The sequence below is a fragment of the Trichoderma breve genome, chromosome 6 (genome assembly GCF_028502605.1).
Source record: "Trichoderma breve strain T069 chromosome 6, whole genome shotgun sequence".
Taxonomy (NCBI): Eukaryota; Fungi; Ascomycota; class Sordariomycetes; order Hypocreales; family Hypocreaceae; genus Trichoderma; species Trichoderma breve.
This window is the reverse complement of record NC_079237.1, coordinates 3,413,574-3,431,686: the sequence shown is the minus strand read 5'-3', so window position 1 is coordinate 3,431,686 and position 18,113 is coordinate 3,413,574. Positions and strand designations below refer to the sequence as shown.

Sequence of the window (18,113 nt, the reverse complement as noted above, 5' to 3'; positions counted from 1 at the left end):
TTCACGATTATGGGGTGGCAAGGAGTAAGAGGGAACGAGAACTGCGGAACCGACCCATGGCTATTTGTGACGAAATACTTATTCGATACATTGTATGAAATGTGTAGAACAATAATCGTTCATTAATTGATCCTCTAAAAGACTCATAATGTAGCATGTAAAGACTCAACTGATAGGACAAATCTCTAACAACACCATTACACCCCCACATCCCTTACATCGCTCTAGCATCTCGCATCACACAGCATCACGAGCTGGAGCAATAAATTCCGCCACTGCCCTCTCCGCAATGGCATACAGTGTAGCAGTAAGGTGTCCGCTGATCTGCAACGGTATCACAGAAGCATCCACCACCCGCAGATTTTTCGTGCCATACACGCGGAGCTGCGGATCGACAACTCCACCAAGTTTCCTTGGAAGCATCGCTGCAGTCCCAATGGGGTGTGCGTTCGATATCATGGTACTATCTGTAAAATTCTTCCATTGATTCCATGAAGCGTCTGGTGAAGGAATTCCCTGCGGCACAGCCTCAAAACTAGTAGATATGGGCGAGGTACCCCAGAACGTTGCTGCAAGGCGTCCGATGGCGATTTGAACAATCATGTCAAAGTCAATAGCCATGAATCTCGGGTTGATCTTGGGTGTGTTGATGTCCTCAGACGAGTTGAGGTGTACACTCCCACGGCTGAAAGGCAAAGTACCCCAATATGCTGAAAAAGCACCAGTGCCACTCGCAGTAGATAATATTTCAGCAATGGTCACATCCTTCTCAAATATTAAATCGTATTGAACCCGAAGTAGTTGCTCGACTGCCGTAGCGTTTAAAGCTCTGTTTGTCTCCTTGGAAATCTGCCGTGCCCAGTGCGGTAGGAGCAGCTTTGTTACATCAGATACCCTTTTAAAGCCGTCCCCGAAAAGAGAAGTAGCATTAACAAATGTGGCATATGGTGCGTATCCGGGGAACGTGGAGTTGGTCGAGTAGGACAGAGCCATGTTAGGTTGATCGATCATGTTTTCTCCCACGCCTGGTAGGTCAACAACCGTCTCAATGCCCAGTTCCTCCAATATACTTGGGTTACCGATACCGGAGAGCTCAAGAATAAGCGGCGTACGGAGGGCACCTGCGGACAAGATTACTTCTTTCGCAGCCTTCACAGTCTTGTTCTGTCCATTCGGCATCACGTACTCAACGCTAGACGCTTCAGGAGTCGAGCCCGTGTTATTCTTCCACAGAATCCTAGAAACTGTGCCATTGATTAACGTCAGGTTTGGTCTATCTTGTACAGGCCAGTAAAACGCCGTGGCAGCGTCGCATCGCGTGTTATCGATTGGATTCAGAGTCTGCGGCCAAACGTCGAATCCAGCCGTGTGTCCGCTATTCACATCTCTGTCGAGAGATTGCCCGAGATTTGCCCAAGCTGCCTTTGCGTCCCCGTAGAAAGAGCCGTTGAGCAGGACCGGGCTAAAGGCGACGTCAATATTTCCTGAGGATCCATGGTACTCCTCTTCATATAATGCGCCAACAGCCTCCTGCCATGACGAGGGAGGGAAGAATCGCTCAGCCTTCTTGTAGTACTGTAGCATGGTATCCCAATTCCATCCTGACCCGGGATTGAGATCCTCCCAGGAATCGAATTGCGCTTGGTCTCCTCGAATATATGTCATCCCTAGCTGACTCAGTATTGATCTCATCTCCATTTAAGGGTTTCGTGCATTCATACCATTTATCAAGCTGGTCCCACCTATCCCCTTACCTGCATCGTACGGGAGAACTCTTCCACCAATGTATTCCTGAGGAACACTCGAATAGTTCCAGTCGACAGGTGTCCCACTTAATCCCAGCCATGCGAGCGGATTGACAACGTTTGTGTTGTTTCGTTCATCGGCACCAGGATCAATGACCGCAACGTTAAGGTTGGCATCTTCGGTTAGGCGATTAGCCAAGAGAAGGCCACTTGTTCCTGCGCCGACAATGATGTAGTCGTAAGAATCGATTGGCGTGGCCAATGACTGAAGTGGTAAAAACACGGTGGCCAGCGCAAGAGCGCCAAAGCGTGTCTTGAGAGGCGGCATGTTGTTTTGAGATGAAACCAAGACGCTACCTACGATCAATGTCTCGAAGGTTCGGCCCCTTGCTAGTATATATATCGAAAGTGAGACACATCGTATTGACAGTACTTTTGTATTTCTTTCGTTTAACTTTTTGGAGAACTCTGTTTCCTCGAAACTGGAGATGGAGGCTTGTCAAGTCGTCACGACTAGGAGTTTGTAATGTTTTCGGTCCGATGGTGACACATTAGTCGATAAATCGGCAGTACAGCGGAAGGATCTGCGAGCAAATTGCGCGTGATCAAAAGCAGCATATTCCATGGAGTTCTCGGAGTTTGCCAATATTTGCGAGATCCACCTCCAGGTAAAACATCCTCTTCATCTCATTGTTCTGAGGATAAGGCTAGTGGACACAACCCCGGATATGAGGCCATCAATCCGGGCCTTCAGCACATGTTGAATACCCCAGCCTGCACGATTTTCGAGGGAGCTGTGATCCCTGTTCAGGTTCTCCGCATATGGGGGCTGAGGCCATTTCGGCCTTTCCATGGTTCCTAAAAGGCTAAATAGAGTTGCCTATCTAGTAGTATCAGTGTTTGCGCCAAAAGTACCAGGAACGAGGGGTAAACATGCCAATCGATGAGGAAATGCATGACTTCTTATGCATATTAAGATTTTTCGTTTCCTGGGTGTGTCAAGAATACTCCAAATCTCGGTGCCGTGGCGCTCTGAGAAGCGACATGAAGGCGAGTAAAAATACCCGTATGATCTTGTCATTGAGGTCACACTTGGACATGGGAATGGGCACTTAAGTTCACAAAGGAAACTGACGAAGATTACGATTCTTGTATATCTACTGCTTTGTATCAGGTAACTTTGAGCCCATCATAGTACAGAGACAAAAGTCGCCTTGGCTATCGTTGCTTCCCCCATGATCGTGTTATGTGTGTATGGGATCCCGCGCACCGATTGCGGCCGATTCTGAGCTGGTAAGATCCAGTCACGATGCAAGGAACATGAAACACGAACTTTCCGACCGGAGTCCTTGACGATTCTGTCTCGTGATTTAAGGTGATTATACGGAGATCAATTTCGCATATTTACATATGCTCCATGGACTCTTGCCAATAGTCATCCATCTTGGGATAATGACCTACCTAGTGTTAGACAGTAACCAACAGATGGTAAGTCCATTAGTACAACATTGGCTATGAGACGTACCTTTTGAGAGTCTATGATGCTTTTTTTAGATAAGGCGATTCTGAGGTTTCTTTGACTTATTTTCCGCATTCCAGTTATCGTAGCTTTTTGGTCACTTGGAAAGTCGCCTTTGAACATCTAAGTGCCTAACGTGAAATACCTATTACCCTCTAACTTCTCTTGGAGAGAGATTCTAATGTTTTCTCGTGTACATCCACCTTACTCTCTTCGTTTGACCCATAATGTTGGTTTCCAAAGCATCTCTTCTTGATCTCGCCAGAGACCGTTTGTTGAAGTTCAAGAATGCTCGGAAATGGAACTTCTCGCACAAGGATTGGGTCTTGCAAGCTATTGCGACTGTGTTCCGTCTCTGGGTCCATTCTACTTGTGCAGTAGCAGAATTTGACATGATTTCAGAGAAGAACTGAAAGCCAACCTTACAGGACCTGGGTGTCTCTGTCTGCACGGTGGGGCATCGCCCAGCAGCCCCATGCTGTCAGGCTACCTCGTTTGGTCCTTGTAAAACTTTCATCTACAATAGACATTCCTCTGAATCATTATTCATCTAGCTCTTCACGCAGGGGGCTTGCAGTCTCTGTTGCACCATTCGAGGGAGTTGAAGTGCCGCAGCTGCTCCTCGCCCAGAGCCATTCAACCGCCTCTCTCTCCACCCCCAATAAATCATCAAACTATCACATTATGACGCACTGGCAGCAAGAACAGCATTCACTCTTCCGTCTGCTTCTCCACACCCACCAGATCCATCCACAGCAAGAGATAACGGAGCATTGGAGCAACAGCTCCTGAAATTCTCCCCAACCCCCTAGACTCCATTATCAATCAGAACCAAAGGGCCTTGTAATCATCCCAACTCCCCCAAGAGCTAGCAGTACAAACGCGTTCAAATCTGCATGTTGCTCCACTGTTGATGTAAATAAAACTCTCCGGGCCAATGAGGTTTTCCCGGGTCTTTTCATTCACTCGCTAGTTGAGCCCAATACTTTCTCTCGTTATCTATTAATAAGGATCCTCTCTCTTCTTTCTCTTCTCTTCCTCTTCTTCTTCTTCTTTACCATCTTCACTCATTACGGTCACATCCATTAATTCTTCCAACCACATCACCACATCTTCCCCCATCTCTCCTTGCTTCTCCTTTCATCCAATCACCACATCAGCATTCCAACCATTTTCTCAACAACGAGAAGAATGGTGATGGCTACAAGTACTAGTGAGCCTTCTTTGACTTTTCCTCTCTCGCTTGCCGCCCGTTAACCTCGATTCCAGATTGATACAATTCTCCCTCCCAACATCACGCCCTCCTCAGCGGCAAACCTACCTGTAGAGATGGCATGTGGCGAGCATGCGTGGGACTAGTTTTCGTGCTGGTACCAGACGAGCAGAAGACTAGGCTCACTCATGCTTTGTCGTCTACGTGGTGTGTCGGAGTTACAACTCAGCTGATGCTGAGAATGCTGAGTGAGTCAGTCTTTGTGTTGGTACAAAGATTGGCAAAAGACTGGCTCACTTATGCTTTCTTTTTTATGTTTGTCGGTATTTGGCTCGCCCATCAAACATGGATGGCCTGGTCTTTGTGCTGGTACCAGATTGGCAAAAGACCAGTGCCATTCATGCTTTGTCGTCTACATGGGTTGCCGGAGTTACAGTTTAGCTGATGCTGAGAATGCGGAGTGAGTCAGTCTTTGTGCTGGTACCAGACGAGCAAAAGACTGACTCACTCATGCTTTGTCGTCTACATGGCTTGTCGGGGTTGCGGCTCAGCTGATGCGGAGAATGCAAAGTGGGCTAGTCTTTACGCTGATACAAGACTGGCAGAAGGCCAGCCCATTCATGCTTTGTCATCTATATTGTTGCTGCTCTGCCACAAGGTGGTGTCTTGTTTTGAACGCGCGGTAAGTTCAACATGCTGCTCATATTTTCCATCGTGCATTTTCCTGACTGAGTGTGTGCAGGCGAGAAGGGCCACATTGACGGTGGGCTGGGTTTTCTCATCGGTCTGGGTTTTCTCACGGGGGGGATTCATTGATGGTAACACGTTGGTGGAAGTTTCAGGAGCACTCGTCGAGTCTCTAGAAGAAAATCGAAGCATTCTAGGAGGACGAGAGGTTGCAGATCTCTAGGAGGCATTGGGCGCGAAGGAAAGCGGAAATACTATACTAAATCACATCACACTCCAGTTCAGCCGATGATAGTGCTTGTCATGTTGTATCTTGCCTCTATGTTTCCACTTGATCTAGAAATTACCCGTCGTATGCCAACCCTAGATACAGTATTTGCTTGTCTAGGGCAGTAGGCATATCAAAAGGCTTCATTTCCACTCAAGGGGGCATCATTAGGTCATTATAGCAAGGTTGTACCGTTTGTCGTCATTACCATGATTCTTGAGCACTCTATAGCGGAGAACATTCAACTCCCCAAATCTCTCCAATCTCTAAACATCCCCTCCATGAACCAACTTTCCTCTGACATACACCTGTGCAATATTTCGATCATCCCCCGTCATGACAAACTTTTCCAGCATCCTCTCCGCTGAATCATTCTCTTCATCCAAAGGCACATTGACCCCCTCCCGCCCATCTCGCATATCAATCACCAACGCATCAAACTCCATCCCAACAGCAAACCCACCAACCTGTTCGTCGAAACCTACGACTTTGGCTCCGCCCTTGGTAGCCATGTAAAAGACCTCTTCCCAACTCAGTGTTTCTCCTCCACCTCCTTCTTTGCTGACGCTTTCATCCTTCTCGGACTCGAATTTAGGATACAGTGCCTCTCTTGCATACGAAGTAATGAGAGAATGCCTCATGGCATTCAACATGCTCGAACTATATCCACCACCCGAATCCGTGCCCAAACCGACATTAATCCCCTTCCTGAGAAATTCTTTGACAGGAGCAGCCATGAAGCCTCCCCCGACGGTCATATTGGCGGTAGGACAATGAGCGACGCCACATCCCAAGTCTTGCAGCTTGTTGATCTCATATGGCGTCATGATGGTGCAGTGCGCAAGGATGCTTCGCGGCGTGAGAAGTCCAAACGAAGAATACAAGTCAGCCTCGTTGCTAAATTCCGGGAAAAGAGATAACGTGGCGTTGATTTCCTGTGCAGCCTCGTTGAAATGCGTCTGAATTGCCAGAGAAGGATCTTCGTGCGCCATTTCTCCCAGAGATTTAAGGAGCTGTGCTGTACATGAAATTGCAAACCGAGGCGTCAGTACAGGCTTGACGAGAGAGCCTTCCGGATCAATGGTTCGAATGTGCTGTATACAAGCTTTCGTCGCAGAAATAGACTCCTCAGCAGAAGTCTCGCAGTAAAACGACGGTGAGTTTTGATCCATGTTGCATTTCCCTATCAGAGCCCTCTGACCTCCTTTCAAGCAAGTCGATGCCAACACGCGAGTTGCCTCCCCATGAAGCGAGCCATAGTATGAAGCCGTCGTGACGCCTTGCCTGAGCATCCCCCGAACGAGCTTTTCATAGACTTTTTCCGCATGAGACGCATCTTCAAACTTGGCTTCGTTGGGAAAAGTTATGCCGTCGAGCCAGTCTAGGATGTGCATTCCTTGGCCGAGGCCTCGCTGCATCCATTGTGGGGCGTGGTTGTGCGTGTCGATGAAGCCTGGGATGAGAAATTGGCCATGGGAGAGTTTGGTGAGAGGAGTGTTTTCAATGTTTTGCTCAGCGAGCATATTGGAGATTTTAGATGGGGAGATGTTAGGCTGAATAGTGAGGATAGTGCCGGAAGAGGAGACGGTGATGAGGGCGTCAGGGATGACCTGGAGCTGAGTGGGAGAGAGGGAGTGGATGAGTGTTGCGTGGATTGCCTTGGAGGGTTCCGCCATGATGAATCTTAATTGTGATATCAAGGAAATTTAATAGTATTATTGGAGTGCTGTTGATGCTTGATTCAGCTCATAGATGTAGACACGAGATGACGTTGAGATCAGAATGCCAGAAGAAGCCGGAGCGGGGCCGTGATCCTTTGATCCAAACTTGTCATTCCAAGGCGGGGGCTGACTTGGTTCCTTATCGAACGGCATGTCTTACATTAGGCCATTGTTACAGTTGTCTATCTTATCATATCGTTTTCAATTGTTTCTCTGAAGTTGCATACATGTATATTTACGGAGCAATTGGCGTATTGCACGCTCTGTACTCATTAATCTCCCAGGAAACAGTCATTAAGCTCTGCATCCAACCCACATAAGACTCGCACATACATACATACAACCACCATTAAAATCAACCACCCAAAAGAAAACCCATCCCCAACTCCTCAAAAACAACCAATCCCCAGACCAACAAAACGGAGCAAATAATAGAGATAAAAGGCAAAAAGAATGTCCTCGGTGAGGCTCGAACTCACGACCTTCAGATGGCCCAAACTATCGTTTAGATCATATCGAATTTGATATGAGACTGACGCGCTAGCCAACTGCGCCACGAAGACTCTTTGATGTCCTGCCGATCCACATGATTGGATCATATGGGCTTCACCAATGGGCATCCATTCACTTTGACGAAAATCGCCACCCAATTGACCATGTTTGAAGACCATTTTCACAGACCAAGATTCAAAGTCAGATATGTAGACACAAAATCATTCCTACAAATGTTGGCACGGGATTCTCAATTCTTACAAGATCCTGTATAAACCATCACGATACCCCACACAAGAGGATATCTCAAAACGAATATATATACAAGTCAGAAAGAAGCAAAAAGATAAAAAAAAAAAAAAGTCAAAAGCAAACGGTAAAAAAGAAGTCAAAAAGAAGCAGAAAGATAAAAAAGAGTCAAGAAAGAAGCAAAAAAGGTAATTTAAAAAAGAAGAAAATTTTCAAAGTATTGTAGAATCGTAAAAGTCAATACTGCTACCGTTCTAATAGCCAAAAAAAAACAAAAAGTTGCGGACACGCAACACCAATGATGCCTTGTATATCAAAAACAAAAAGTTTGCCATACAAATCCTGGATCCAAAGATACATGAAAAAAACGACGATAATTATTTCACTTTCCTATAAACCTCCAAATCTACATACACAATCCCACTGTAAAAAAAAATTCCAGAAACCTCCTTTTTTTAAATTTACAGGGCAATCATGGCACCGCCGGCAAGCATGGCGACACCCATGTACAGGGCGACGGACAGCTCACCAATGCTCAGCAGCTGAGAGCTGGGGCGGCCGGCAACAGCGGCGCTCTTGCTGGTAGCAGCGCCCTTGTCGCCAGTGGAGGTGGAACCAGAGTTGACGGGGGCGGTGGCAGTGGCAGCAGCCTTGTTGATGGCGCTGGCAGAGGCGAGAGCGGCAGAGCAAGAAGAAGCAGGCTTGGCGCTGACAACCTGGGCCTGGCCGTTGAAGTCACAGGCGCTGCTGGACTTCTGCTGGGAGTTGTAGTAGGCGTCGAGGACGTAGTCAAGCTTGGCACCGTCGTCGCACATGCTGTAGGCACCGTAGACACCAGTAGAAGCATCACCGTTGATACCGGCGCAGACGGCAGGAGACTTGCCGCAGATGAAGCCAAAGATGTCACCGAAGTCGTCAGAGGAGAGATCGTCGGCACGGACGCAAGACAGGGAGGTCTGCATGCAAGAGCAAAGGCCGGAGTCAGGGGTAGGGGGAAGGTCGTTGATGGCCTGCCAGTCATCGGTCAGAGCAGGGCAGCTGGCGGGCTTGTTGGTAGGCTTGTAGTCGCTGGAGTCAACACCCTTGGGGTCGGCCTTGGTAACCTGAGACTGGAGAGCGCTGAAGTCCTTGAGCTTGGTAACCTGGTTGTTCTTGACGGAGACGAGACCTGGGTATTACGTTAGTCATGCGGTATTCAATTTTTTTAAGTAGTTAAAAACTCACCATAGTCGTTGGCCTCCTCGAAGAACATGTAGACGATACCACCGCTGAAAACCTCAGTCATGGTGTCAGAGTACAGAGCAGCAGTCTCCTGGAAGATACGGTTGGCAGCACCGTCGGGCAGGTTGCAGCCGTACTCGGCGAAGAAGACGGGGACGGAGTAGTTGGAGAAGAAGGTGGTCTGCTCGTCGTATCCGGACTTTTGCATGGAGCTCTGGCCACACCAAGAGTAGATGTTGTAGCCCCAGAAGTCGATGGCGGAGTCCTGCTCGCCACAGTTGAAGTAGTCGGCAATCTCGGCGCGGATGTCGACGTCGTCGTTGGCGGCGTAGCCAACACCCTGCCAGCGGTAGTTCTTGGACTTGATGTAGGCCTTGGTGTCACGGACGGCGGCCTTGACGTAGGCAGAGGCGCCGGTGTTGTTCTTGGCGTTGGAGACCTCGTTACCGGCAAAGTAGCCAATCACGTTGGAGTACTGGGACATCTCGTCGACGACGGCCTTGTAGCGGGCGAAGAGGTCGGTGTTCCAGCTGGGGGTGTCACGGTTGATGGACAGGGAGGGCTCTCCCAGGTCGGAGAAGACGTAGATGCCGGCATCGTTGAGGAGCTTCATGCAGGCGGAGTGATCGGCCGTGGCGTCAATGGCGTAGGTACGGATCACGTTGGTGCCCAGCTGCTGGAGCAGAGGAATGTCACGCTTGCAGTTGGCCTCGTTGGAGAGAGGGTCGATGAAGGTCGAGTTGCCAGAGGTGGTGGTTCCGGCCTGGCCGACATCCTGCTGGTACGCAACACCCTTGATGAAAAACTGGGTGCCGTTGGGGTAGAAGAACTTGGAGCCCTATTTTTTGCATCGACAATCGACGATTAGCGGTTGATCTTTGACGTTGGCGAGTTGAAGATCTGGAGAAGGAAAAGTGGAAAGTGGCTGCTCACCTTGGCGGTAATGGACGGCAGATCAGCAGAGAGGGCGCTGCCAGCCAGGGCGAGCATAGAGACGGAGAGCTTGGACAAGCTCATTTTGACGATTCTTGATGGTTTTGAAATGTGATATTTGCGTTGTTTCTAACGATTGGAAGTGCTGAAGAGCAACAAGGGAGTGGTTAGAATGGTAAAAGTTGATATGGTTGGTGAAGCACCGGAATGATTGTTGTTTCTAAAGAGTGTCTGAAAGGCCAACTGTACGAGGCGGCCACCCTCAAAAATGATGAATTAGCTACAAAATCAAAAGAAAGATGCGAAAAAGAGATCTGAACCGTTCAAACGGCGCCATGGAGCAGGCGGCGAGTGTTTTGTTGTCGCGCCAGGAGAGTCGGAGGATCCAGGGCAAGGGGAAATTAGATGCGACAGAACAGGGGTCACCCCTGGCTAGCAGGCCTAGGCAAGGTACCCGAGCGCCTACCTGCCCTGAAGCCATTGATCAGTGGATGATCCATTTGCTGGACATATGTAGCCACTTGCGCTACTGGGACTAATGGGAGGCGCAGTTGAGGAGACTTGGAAGCTTGTTTTGGGGGAGATCAGGGCCAATGGCGGCTCCGTTCAGGGGGTCCGCGCACCCCAGATCCCCTGTCACAGGACCCTGGCCTGCATTTGAACGGTGCGAGCGAGCGAATTAGAAGTTTGAGTCGCCACTGTCGCATGTGTCGTCGTTTCATAACACTTCATCACACACGAAGGGCTGTACGTCTGCTAAGAAATAACTACACGAGTCTTCTCGAAGCCGAATTCCTGCACTGTGTGCCATCAGGTGAAAACAAGGTGTGGACCCCAGCTCGCTCTGGTGAGAAAATACGGAAAGGGGGCTTTCGAAATGCGACTAAAGAGATGCTCTCTCCACAGGCGTATTTCCCCTGACTACTGTACAGCACGACAATGCGAGGCGAGGCGAGGCACGTTACAGGTCCCGTCTGGGCGAAATGAAGCAATAAAGTGACATTTGACCGCTCGCAGAATGATCTTCACTCTCGCAGTCCTTGCATATTCTGGGCGACTGGTGTTCAAATTAGCATGGAAATGAAGCTTTCGGGGTTCCTAGTGCTTGGCACATGTTTTTGCTTGTCGAGGCACTATTTTTTCTACATTTCTTGTTACGAACAATGAGAATGCGTGGTGATTTGATTCAGCCATTTCAATTACGAGGTACTTGGCATTTGCTTGGTTTTTGCTTGGTATCAATTACAGCCCTCTCCCTTTTTCCCTCGGGTGACGCGTCAAGGGCCTCCAAGTCTCATCTGAGCCTCTTTTCACATGCGACAGGCCGTGCTCGCCTTGTCTTGGCCAGCCTTGTTGGCACATGTTGCTTCATTGTTGCAAAAATATCTGTGCTTGCTTCCATGCTGTAACTCTAACCTCCATACCATACCGTACAGAAAAAGATTCCACCCTCCTCCTCCAGCCGAGCCTCTCTCCTCTCTCCAACCTGTTACTGTTTCGCATCGAAAAAGCGGCTAGCCCAGGAACCAAACATGCCCCCCCGGCCCACCCTCGTCTGACACTCGCATTATTCCCTCCTCTCTTCGCCATTCTTTTTTCGCTGCTCCTCTCTCGATCCAGTTCTATTTTTCCCATTTTCGGGACCTCGGTGCCGTAGTGGCTGAGGAGCTGCGCTACTCCGTTCAACTGCCCTTTCGGACTCGCGATTCGTGAATGTTGCTCTTTTCCTCCCTTTCTCGGAGCCACGGCACACTGATGGGCTGCGCTTCGGATACGGCCCGTTTGGGGAGCCGACTATCCGGCCCTGGAAGTTGCTCCGGGGGCTCATTGACGCTGCTTGTTCTTTTTTTGTTTCTTTTTCTATTCTCGCCTACCTAGGTAGGTGAAGATGCGAGTTTGAATGGTGCTCAGGTCATCCGTATCGTAATGCAATCTGCTCTCTAAAATGGAACCACTCGCTTATGCAACGCCGCAAAGTATTGAATCGATAGAAATGAAACTTATCCTCTCCGCACTTTGTAGTAAAAGTCGCCAATGCTGTAGAGCACTTCGTCCCAAAACTTCATGGCGCTCCAGTTCTCTCGTCTTGGGCGGTGTCGATCGCGGTTCGACAAGTCCCGGCGGTGGTAGTGCCCACACGCATGGTGGTAGACGAGCTCGCCTTCAGACATAGTTAATACGAGTAATACTGATCTGCGCGGAAGTGCGTTGCCACGGATAGCAGATGCCGGAGACTGAAACAGTCTGTGCTTTTTCAACTGGAGTGATGCTGTGATGTGGTTGCTTTTATTGTATCAATCGGGTGCTGATTGGCGTTTGACAAAAATACGTGTAATTTGAGCTTGCATCGAATTGTTTTGGTGGTGGTGATGCAGGTGTTGATGTCAAGAGATGAAAACAGCAGAAACAACCATCAAGGGATGATGGGTTCACCGCTTTATTTATTCTTCCTGCCTGGATTCCTTCCTGACCTAAACAATACATGATCAACTCTGTACGTTTCATCCAGTACAATATGATTCTGCCTCGTGCCTTGGCTTGCAGTCATTTCTTGGTCATCTGCGTCGCCGGCGCCGTGACGGACAGTCACGAAGGATTCCGGCCGCCAGATCGGGTGTCCACTATGCCGATCATATGCATGTCCGAAGGCAAATTCCGTGACCTAGGAGGACTTTTGTCCAACATGCGATCATTGGAGCGCTCTCGTACTCGATTGTACCGCAGAATAATACAATCGAGAGAGGCGCTGATGGTTGGACCCTACGTGCGTTGGCTTGTACATGCGCATTCGTGAGGCTTCCAGCTCGGCTCTCACAGGTGTTTACCCTACAGACATAATGAGAAGCATCGATTAAGGCGCGATATACTAGTTGATTATTATGCAGTTTGTTAGCAGAGGATATAGAATGCTCGCTTGGGCTACCGATAATAATAGTGTGCCTATATAGCCTAGGGTTGTTCTTTGGTGAATGATCAATGCTGTCTTTGTAGAGTGCGGTGTACCAATCTAGAGGCGTGAAAGGGAATACTCCATAGGTACTTAAACGGATCCCCCAGCATCTTGCATCATGGTAAATTTAGAAAGGGTACAAATAGCAATACTAGAAAAAACTAGAAAAAGACATTCCATGTTAGTCGCTAAAGACAACAATACAAGAAATTTAATCGAGCTTGCTTATGCTGAAGTGTGTTTGATACTCCAAACGCAAGGCTGCGATCACCAACCGACTCCACCACTAAATTACTGTACTATTACCACAGCTCCTAAACATCAATCATCCATGGATATAAGTCTTTCTTTATTAATTCTAAAAGTTCAAAAGCTTTCAAATGAATATAAGATGGATTTGATGTCTTCCATGCCCGCTTGTCATTGTGGCTGCTTGTTTCCCAATAGTTTGAGGTAGGGAGAAGCACGACAAGCCACTTCGGCCAGCCACCAAAGGAAGGATCCATGTAACCAAAACCTCACACCTCAACCAACCTCCAGGCAGCTCCCCCGCTTGCTCCCAAACACCTACAATGGCGAATGCAATACCTTAAAAAGGATTCACTACTTGCAGTCTTATTTCTTTCAGCATCAGATACGATACGACGTTCCCCCCTCCAGCTTGCTGCGCGCAACCTGCGCATGACAAAGGCAGCTGGCTGCGATCTTGTCTGCCCCGCATCGAGTGCGGCACGCGATTCACGACTTTTCCAACACAACCATGAATCCAAGCGGCCTCGGGGCGTCCATGTGGGCGTCAGCCAGAAGACGCCCCTACGAGCGATCTTTCGACAGCCGCTCGAAATCCATGCCCCCCGTTTCAGCCTTGCCGACAGAGCCAAGCTCCGAACCGACGGCGGCCGTCCTGCCCTCAGCCTCGTCCGCCTCGCTGTCGCCGATACAGGCCTTTCACAGATTCGAGCAGGCTTGCCAGCGCCTGCGGTGGAAGTACATCGATCTCGAGTCCTCATACCAGCGCGCTTTGTCTCCGCAAGACTACGGCTTCTCGACGCAAGACGCAGAGGTCAATTTCAAGGTCGATTTTCACGAATTCTACGTCCGCATCGAGCAGGCGCTGGTGTTTGTCCTTTTGGTCTTCGGCATTACTGTTCCTCGGGGTAGTGGTGGGCCGAGAAGCCAGGCGGCGCATACGTATCATCATAACGTGCTCAAGACGTTGGAAGAGGAGGATAATCCGCTGTTTGAGGCGCTGGGGAGAGGGGATGTCAATCATGCGCTGTGGAAGGCCAAAGAGTTGCGGAATCGGTGGAAGGATGCGGCTGAAGGGAGAGAGACGCCACCGCTAAAGATGTATGATTTGACGTGGATCGTTAGACAAGTGCTTGGAGGCCTGGAGGTGTCGTATGGCATTGCGGCTGGGAGGATTGAACAGCTCAGGATGGAGGGTGATGGGCTTGCAGAGAATGGAGGTGCAGGCGGTGATGCTGGGAATGGCGATGGGTGGGAATGGATGGTAGAGATGGATTGGGAGGCGTAAAAAACACACGCCAGATGAGCGTCTCCATCTGCTGGACGGTTGGAGTTTTCTTGTATGATACAATACCCGCATATGCACATAAGCCGGCGATTCGAGGTGGGAGCAAAATAGGTTGCTGTTATAGGACGGTCTTTATATATAGAGGAGCCAAACATTGAAGAAACGCATTTAATGACATTTACATATAACTTCAGCATTCCTCCTCCTTTAATTTGTCTACTTTCCCCTTGCGAAATGCCTTTCTTAGAGCACATTTACCATCATTTCGTCCTCCAGCGCGACACTCGGCACACTTTTTGCCGTGATTGACCAGCAGGATGTGCAGTCCGTATTTGTCTTCATCCGGCACCTTTGCTTCCAAATGCGCCTGTGCTTCTTCTCTGTTCGCCGTGGCTGGTCGCCATCCTAAGAGACCTGTTATGCGATATACATGAGTGTCTACTGGGAAGCTATCCCGCTGCAAACAGAACAAGAGAACGCAGCTCGCAGTCTTGGGTCCCACGCCTTGAAAAGAGAGGAGCTCACGCATGGCGGAATCATTGGAAGCGTGGAGGAGATGATCTAGGGAGTAGGTGCCATATCGAGCTTTTGTCTGATGGAGGATGTTCATGATGACTTTACTCTTCACCACGCTGAGACCACCTGACCGGATCGATCGCTGCAGCTTCTCTGTCCCTCCTTCGACAATCGCAGCCCAGTTATCGCTTCCACCGTATGTTTCGTCCATAGCGAGCTTCGCTCGAGTACTGTTTCTATCACTCGTGTTCTGACTCAATATTGTCCTAACGAGGGCATCGAGAACGGATGGCGAATCCCCACATCCGGCGCGCGTACTTGGAGCGACGATGGCTTCTGCTCGGCGCTTACGCTCGCCGTGGAGAGATGCGAGGATGTTATGAGCTAATGAACATTCCTGAGGCGTCGGATGGCGAAAATCTGGGAAAGGGGATGTTTGAGAATGAGCCGTGAATGATTTGAGCTTGCGGGCTTGCAGGATGGCGGCCTTGTCTAGAGATTTTGGTGGAGGAAGTGGTTTGGTCGTAGAGAAGGGTATTTTGGACATGGATAGATCGGATTTGTTGGATTTGGGCTCTGATTTGATTGATGGAACTGTGTCTTTGATGTTGAGGTTGATGTTGGCTTCACGCTTGATGTTGCGGAGGCTGCGCCGTGGAGGCGGCGATTCTATAACTTCTTGTTTCATGGTTGAGGGAATTGTTAAGAGGAAATGCTGGATAATATTAGGTAGTGATGTATAGATTTATTTCTATAGATTGAAAGCATCGGTTTGTCTAAAGCATTAATGAAGCTATTGGCGGTGTAAGATGAGCGATGTCGACGTCAAGTCGATGAGGTCAACGATTGCCACCATGACTAAGCGGCGAATGGCTCCCTTCATACCGTCCACAATTGCATCTGGATTTCTGATGTGACCCAGCATACATTTTCTTTCAAATTAAAAATTGATGTCGTTACTAAAAATGGCTTCGCAGTGGTCAATCATGAGAAAGAGACTCTGATCTGACTTGCTGACGTCAATTTAGCTGCCTCTTCAGCAACCCAAGTCTTCCTATCGTTGACCGTCTCGTCTTGGTTGTAGAAAGATTGTGTGACTTTGCGAGCCTCTCTGACGTGGTAGTTGCCTGATGACCGATTTTTTTTCCTTTAAATTTCTTCAATTTAATTCCTCTTCTTCTCCTTCTGCTTCATTTTGGCTTCGACTCGTTGATGCTTGGCATTTTGGCCCGACTGTCCTATCCCCCACCATGCCGCTCGAGAAGATAGGTCGAAACACATCATCAGCTTCAGGTACGTTGGCCAAAGTAGCTTGGTTGTTTGTTTGGGCTTTCTTGCGGTGACGCCCTGCATAATCTCACTGGCAAAAGCAGCCTACAACTCTGTTCTGGCAAGTGTCTTGACCATGTCTAGGTATCAAGCAGTGATTGCAAACTTTCCATCCAGAGATTATGACGATGCTGCCTCGTGATTTAAGGTGATCATACAGAGTACAACTCTGCATATTTGTCTAAAACGTCTATGCCATTCTCTTCTAAAATTACTATTAAAATGAATAACTAGATCTAGTAGATGGATATAGATTTGGTAGATGTAACTAGGTCAGGTAGATAGAAATAGATATATGCACAAATTTTAATGTAGCAAACAGGCATTTTCTGAATTTGTCCACAATTTCATCCATCTATACTTCCAGATCCGAGCTCAATGAGATTATCTAGCTAGGGCTTGTGCCTAGTACTTGTTTGATACTCTCTTTGGATATATTCTCACATATGGCACAACCATGATCGAGTTGGCTTATATCAGTGCCCAAGCGGTCGTGTCTTCATATAAGGAGTATCGCAAGGCTTTCCTAAACCTGCCATCAATTCTTCTCGATATACTTCTCAATCACCTCTGACTCCTGCTCAGCACTGTTTGAGATTGTAATCCTGCGATTTGCTTCGCGACTCGCTCGCATACGCGCTATGCCATCACGAAAGGCAATACCAAGGTCCCAAATCAACAACAGAACCTCAACTGCTATGACAACAAAAACAAAAGTGCAGATGTTTGCATCTTTAATCTTTCCATCAGCCTCAAAATTTTGACGCCACTGATCCAGTCGAAAAATGAACCTGAGATGAAGTCCCGAAACAAGGATACACCTAGCATTTAGGAGACCAGGATTCGCACAGAGCAGATCCATTTCCGCTTCAACATTTGAAACGACTCGTCCGTACCTACGGCAATACTTGGACCAAAAATACCAACCAAGTCCATTGTAGAATGCTGTGATGGGGAAAGCGGCAGAGGCTAGTGCGGCATAGCATTCATCTTCGATTCGGTGCTGACTGTTAAACTGGCGGATAAGTCCCCACAGCCAGATTTCGAAGTAGACATATCCAATGGCGAGGATGATTTTCACTGATAATTTGAGCTGTAACAATGCAGATACAAATTTTTGTCGACTCGTTCGTTGGTCAACTGCGCCCGCAACTATAGATGGCTTTCATCATGGCATTAGTCCAAAGAGCTAGATTATAATATCAGGTAGAGGGACCAAGGCCGTTATAGATAAAGCGGCGGGTAGCAACGAGTGAAAGAGAGGCCCAGCAGTGAGATGGAGAGACACACCTTTGACGTGGATTGTTCCATGCTTGTAGAAATAGCAATCAGAGTGGTTCGGGTAAAGAAGTAGTAACAGGTGTAGAATGCAAAGTGTTTAGTGCTGAAGATAAGACTTGGACAAAGAAAAGGGGTAGAAGAACGAGGCAATGAAGTGGTATTTATATTTTACTCTCTGCACCAAAGTTGAGTGCCTACACTCGGGTACTACGAGCCTAACATCCTTTGTTCAAACTTGTTCTTGTTCGCCAAGGGATTCTGATCTAAACTTAGAGTACCGCTATAGGAGAACAAAGGACCTGAAACTTCTGCAGCAGGCAGCAATCGGAGCACAAATGATAGAAAGACTACTTCCACATCTTCATTGGAGGATGTCGATGGTCATTTGATCACTATACTCGTATCATGTTCCGTAATTTGGACAGTAGACACTATTGATATGCTTACGCATT

The 18,113-nt window shown here is 48.3% G+C and overlaps 5 protein-coding genes across 5 annotated transcripts; 1 reads left to right on the top strand and 4 right to left on the bottom strand.

Annotated features, from left to right (window-relative positions):
* Window positions 1-237: 237 nt before the first annotated feature.
* On the bottom strand, window positions 238-2,073 carry T069G_09953 (GMC oxidoreductase domain-containing protein; the record flags this gene model as incomplete). The annotated part of the gene is made up of 2 exons (XM_056177163.1): window positions 238-1,667; window positions 1,722-2,073. 2 exons carry the CDS (start codon window positions 2,071-2,073, stop codon window positions 238-240), a joined length of 1,782 nt encoding a protein of 593 aa, XP_056025641.1.
* Window positions 2,074-5,698: 3,625 nt separating this feature from the next.
* T069G_09952 (amidohydrolase family domain-containing protein) lies at window positions 5,699-7,108 on the bottom strand (the record flags this gene model as incomplete). The annotated part of the gene is made up of 1 exon (XM_056177162.1): window positions 5,699-7,108. One exon carries the CDS (start codon window positions 7,106-7,108, stop codon window positions 5,699-5,701), a length of 1,410 nt encoding a protein of 469 aa, XP_056025640.1.
* A 1,247-nt stretch (window positions 7,109-8,355) lies between these two features.
* T069G_09951 (glucanosyltransferase domain-containing protein) lies at window positions 8,356-10,132 on the bottom strand (the record flags this gene model as incomplete). Its single annotated transcript, XM_056177161.1, has 3 exons — window positions 8,356-9,062; window positions 9,119-9,953; window positions 10,049-10,132. The coding sequence occupies 3 exons, from the start codon at window positions 10,130-10,132 to the stop codon at window positions 8,356-8,358; spliced, it is 1,626 nt and encodes a 541-aa protein (XP_056025639.1).
* Window positions 10,133-13,758: 3,626 nt separating this feature from the next.
* Window positions 13,759-14,535, top strand: T069G_09950 (uncharacterized protein; the record flags this gene model as incomplete). Its single annotated transcript, XM_056177160.1, has 1 exon — window positions 13,759-14,535. One exon carries the CDS (start codon window positions 13,759-13,761, stop codon window positions 14,533-14,535), a length of 777 nt encoding a protein of 258 aa, XP_056025638.1.
* A 190-nt stretch (window positions 14,536-14,725) lies between these two features.
* Window positions 14,726-15,739, bottom strand: T069G_09949 (hhH-GPD superfamily base excision DNA repair protein domain-containing protein; the record flags this gene model as incomplete). The annotated part of the gene is made up of 1 exon (XM_056177159.1): window positions 14,726-15,739. The coding sequence occupies one exon, from the start codon at window positions 15,737-15,739 to the stop codon at window positions 14,726-14,728; it is 1,014 nt and encodes a 337-aa protein (XP_056025637.1).
* Window positions 15,740-18,113: the final 2,374 nt, after the last annotated feature.